Source organism: Littorina saxatilis, linkage group LG11 (assembly GCF_037325665.1).
Source record: "Littorina saxatilis isolate snail1 linkage group LG11, US_GU_Lsax_2.0, whole genome shotgun sequence".
Lineage (NCBI taxonomy): Eukaryota > Metazoa > Mollusca > Gastropoda > Littorinimorpha > Littorinidae > Littorina > Littorina saxatilis.
In genome coordinates, this window is record NC_090255.1 from 34,548,743 (window position 1) to 34,553,742 (window position 5,000).

General features: G+C 43.7%; 1 protein-coding gene across 1 annotated transcript in view; it reads left to right on the forward strand.

The window, feature by feature from the left end:
* LOC138980902 (neuralized-like protein 4) overlaps positions 1-5,000 on the forward strand; it is a 10,530-nt gene that overhangs the window by 2,429 nt on the left and 3,101 nt on the right. Inside the window, exons 2-4 of the mRNA XM_070353772.1 lie at positions 55-163; positions 2,439-2,582; positions 3,239-3,409. Of these exons, the coding sequence (XP_070209873.1) occupies positions 137-163; positions 2,439-2,582; positions 3,239-3,409 (342 nt within the window). The 5' untranslated portion in view covers positions 55-136. The remainder of the gene's footprint in view (positions 1-54; positions 164-2,438; positions 2,583-3,238; positions 3,410-5,000) is intronic.

A 5,000-nucleotide genomic window follows, 5' to 3' on the forward strand; every position in this document is an offset into this window, starting at 1 on the left:
CTTCAGTGAAATGTCTGTATTGTAAATAGAGTGTCTGTTCTTCGTTTTGATCAGACTCGCTGGCCGCTGTGCAGGACTGGTGTGCCATCGTGGAGGGAGAGGCGGGATAGGGAGGGACTTGCTGCTGAAAGACGTGATGGAGGAATTCCCCTCTTCTGTCGGCGTGAGTCTCCTCCACTCTCTTTGGTTTCTTCTTTTTACATTTAGTCAAGTTTTGACTAAATGTTTTAACATAGAGGGGGGAATCGAGACGAGGGTCGTGGTGTATGTGTGGATGTCTGTCTGTGTGTGTGTGTAGAGCGATTCAGACTAAACTACTGGACCGATCTTTATGAAATTTGACATGAGAGTTCCTGGGTATGATATCCCCGTTTTTTTTTTTTTTTTTTTTCGATATATACCTTTGATGACGTCATATCCGGCTTTTTGTAAAAGTTGAGGCGGCACTGTCACACCCTCATTTTTCCATTAAATTGATTGAAATTTTGGCAAAGCAATCTTCGACAAAGGCCGGGGTTTGGTATTGCATTTCAGCTTGGTGGCTTAAAAACTAATGAGTGAGTTTGGTCATTAAAAATCGGAAACTTGTAATTAAAATTATTTTTTTATTAAACGATCCAAAAACAATTCCATCTTATTCTTCGTCATTTTCTGATTCCAAAAACATATACATATGTTATATTTGGATTAAAAACAAGCTCTGAAAATTAAAAATATAAAAATTATGATCAAAATTAAATTTCCGAAATCGTTTTAAAAACTATTTTATCTTATGCCTTGTCGGTTCCTGATTCCAAAAACATATAGATATGATATGTTTGGATTAAAAACACGCTCAGAAAGTTAAAACGAAGAGAGGTACAGTAAAGCGTGCTATGAAGCACAGCGCAATCGCTACCGCGCCAAACAGGCTCGTCACTTTCACTGCCTTTTGCACTAGCGGCGGACTACGTTCAGTTTCATTCTGTGAGTTCCACGTACAGCTTGACTAAATGTAGTAATTTCGCCTTACGCGACTTGTTCTTGTTCTTGTTCTGGTTCTTGTTCTTCTTATTCTTTGGAAGCGACCTGAAGGCCTTTTTCCTCAGGTATTATTCCTTTCAGCAGACGGCCACGTGTTTTAGCCAAGACATGCACGTGTGGCGTTTTTAAATTGGCAGCCAAGCGATCATTGTGGCAGTGATCGTGAGATATGATGTGCATATTTTTGACAGAAAATAGTTACATATTTAGCCGAACGCTGTAAAATAAAAATGCGCATCAGACCTCAATAGACGATTTTTGAAAGTAACTTTGTCGGGGTTTTCAGCGGTCTGGCAGTGTAAGGGCCCCTTTACCTAGTCCAAGCTTTTCCAAACGAGGCGGAGCATGTTCCACGCTTCCGATCGGTTTTGTCCTGCAATTCGACGGGCGCTGTGGCGGTGTGGTAAGACGTCGGCCTCTTAATCGGAAGGTCGAGGGTTCGAATCCCGGTCGCGGCCGCCTGGTGGGTTAAGTGTGGAGATTTTTCCGATCTCCCGGGTCAACTTATGTGCAGATCTGCTAGTGGCTTATCCCCCTTCGTGTGTACACACAAGCACAAGACCAAGTGCGCACGGAAAAGATCCTGTAATCCATGTCAGAGTTCGGTGGGTTATAGAAACACGAAAATATCCAGAATGCTTCCTCCGAAAGCGGCGTATGGCTGCCTTAATGGCGGGGTAAAAACGGTCATACACGTAAAATTCCACTCGTGCAAAAACACGAGTGTACGTGGGAGTTTCAGCCCACGAACGCAGAAGAAGAAGAAGAAGTCCTGCAATCGGGACGAACAACTAACTCTGATGTGTATGTTATGCAGCGCGCGCACAATATGATACCCTTTTCTTTCGAAAATCAGCATTCATAAGTTCATCGGAGTTTACGATTTGTTGCGGAAATGATCGTTGGAACTTAGTGATCGCTTACAATGTGTTTTGTTTGAGGTCACGTGAGTTTGGCTTAAAGTCACGTGAGTTTAGAGAAACACACGTGCTTAACGAACACTTCCAGAGATCAGCAAGCTATCGGTGGCGATTCGTGGCTCCGATGTTTGTATTTTTGAAAAAAATGACATCATATTTACCGCACACTGCATAACATGCACATGAGAGTTAGTTGTTCGTCCCGATCGCAGGATAAAGCCTATCGGAAGCGAAGAACATGCTCCGCCTCGTTTTGAAAAAAACTTGGCTTAGGTAAAGGGGTTCTTAGTCTGCCTGACCGCTGACAATCCTGACAGAGTTACTTTTTGGAAAACGTCTATTGCTTGACTCAACGTGATCATAACTGGCAATATTCGCCTCAATTTTAAGGGGCGCAACTCGTCCACAATCTATAAAAACATCCACAGAGTCAAGTTCCGAAAATTGTCTATCATGTTTGATGGAACAATGTAGCTGTGTGGATGAATTCCACAGCAACAGGAGCCATTTACTTTCGACGACAATCACGGCGTTAACATTGTCCTGAGCCACAACAAGCAGGCCGCAGAGAGGACAAGGGGACTTAACCACGCCATCCTCATGTCGAGGAACCCCATGAAAATGAACGTACTCTATGAGGTAAGAGGTTGTGACGCGTGGTGTTTGTTGAGTGAATATATTTTGTGTATTCACCCTTTGATGAGAGAAAGGGGATGGGTGGGGGTATTGATACCGAGAATTCGACACAAGATTAAAATAAAAATACCCTTGTGGTTTTGGATTTAAATAATTATTTAACCGCTAAAGAGAGAGAGAGAGAGAGAGAGAGAGAGAGAGAGAGAGAGAGAGAGAGAGAGAGAGAGAGAGAGAGAGAGAGAGAGACAGAATGACAGAGAGAGACAGAGACAGAGACAGAAAGAGAGAGAGAGAGCGTGTGTGTGTCTGTGTGTGTGCGTGTGTTTGTTTTTGTCTTTGTCTTTGTGTGTGCGTGTTTGTATGTGTGTGTGTGTGTGTGTGCGTGTGTGTGTGTGCGTGCACGCGTGTGTGTGTGTGTGCATGTGTGAGGGTGTGTGTGTGCGTGCGTGCGTGCATGCGTGCGCATGTGTGTGTGTGTGTGTGTGTGTGGGTCGAGTCATTGTGTCAGCGCGGATGCGTACCTGCATGCATGCGTGTACACGGATCAGCACGTGTGCATGTCTGCGTTCTTTGCCACGTGTACTAATGTGTGTATCGCTAATCAAACTCGAGGCGCCTGTTTACATATCTATTCATCTAATTTTTATTTTTGTGTCTAGATACGGGTAGACACATGGGACAAGAGCAATTCACGGATTATCAGAAACCTGGGGATGGGGGTGGTGACACAGCCCCCCGACACCCTCATCTTGCCCTACTGGTCGGGGGCGCTGTTCCCCGCCACTGTGGTGTGTGGCTCCAGTGTTAAACTCAGTGGTTCCACGGAGCTGGTAAGATACCTACACTTTGAACATTTGTTTCCAGGTTTGTGTGTGTGTGTGTGTGTGTGTGTTTGTGTGTGTGTGTGTGTGTTTGTGTGCGTTTGTGTGTGTGTGTGTGTGTATGTATGTGTATGCGTGTGTGTATGTATATATATATATATATATATATATATATGTGTGTGTGCGTGTGTGTGTGTGTGTGTGTGTGTGTGTGTGTGTGTGTGTGTGTGTGTGTGTGTAATACCCGTTTGGTGTTCATGTGTGTGTTGATGTTTTTTTGTTTTTTAGAGCACCAAGTTATGTGCCTCAGCCGGTGTCTGTCTCTGTTTTCATTTTTTTCGGTCTGTCAATCTTTCTGCCTGACTGTCTTAAAGCCCCACTCCGCCTCACACGAGGTTTACAGAACGATGACATCTTTCACTAAAACAGCAATACAGGAACACACTCACAATAGCATTCAACAACATTAAATGACACTTACAGATCTCTTGAATCGCTATTTAGCGCCCGTAAAGCACACACAAGTTCTCGAGATTTATTCAACCCCCGAGTGATCGGGGCCCCGTGTGACCCATTTTTTTCATACACGATCAATTGAGTGGTTTGCGCTTTCAATCCTACTCTATATCTGCAAAAGCATGTTATTGTGCACCTCTGAATCTAATATACAACAAATGACTCATTGTAACACAAAACAGAGTGGCTGCGTCTTCAAAGAAACTGTAGCGGTTTGCGGACAATTCGTCTGCGTTACAATGGTAAGAAGCAGCTACTTTTATACACTGCTCATTATACACAGGCACAGCAACAGACAGTACAACGTGTTTGAAATCTCAGTCGACCAGCATCTTAAGAAGGGGAAATTTGTATCGTTTTCAGTAGCCTACTTCCCCGTCATCAATTGAAAGAAGCTGCAACTTACTCGCACCAGTCAACTCTTTCATCCACCTCGCTTGACATACATCCGGTCTCCCTACTTTTATTTATTTATTTATTATTTTTATTAGTGAGTATTTCTTACGCACATACCCTCTCCTATTTGGGGAGGCTCATGGCGTTTACAATATGCCGTGTGAGATGGAATCTTTTACACATTATATCACGCATTCACATCGGCCAGTAAATCTCAAGCGTGTTGGGCGAGTATATACTTTTCACGGCCTATTATTCCAAGTCACACGGGTATTTGGTGGACATTTTTTTTTTATATATGTCTATACACTTTTGCCAGGAAAGACCCTTTTGTCAATCGTGGGATCTTTAACGTGCACACCCCAATGTAGTGTACACGGGACCTCGGTTTTTCGTCTCATCCGAAAGACTAGCACTTGAACCCACCACCTAGGTTAGGAAAGGGGGGAGAAAATAGCGGCCCGACCCAGGGTCGAACACGCAACCTCTCGATTCCGAGCGCAAGTGCGTTACCACTCGACCACCCAGTCCCTGTCATACTTTTAAAACTTCGAACTGAACTGACTTTGTCTTGAGGATAAAATAATTATATCGTTGGTTAACAATGTTTGTCTCACAAACTGTCAATTTATTATTTAGATTTTAAAAGTTAGGTCCGGCACCATAACGAGCTCGAGGAGTCCGATTC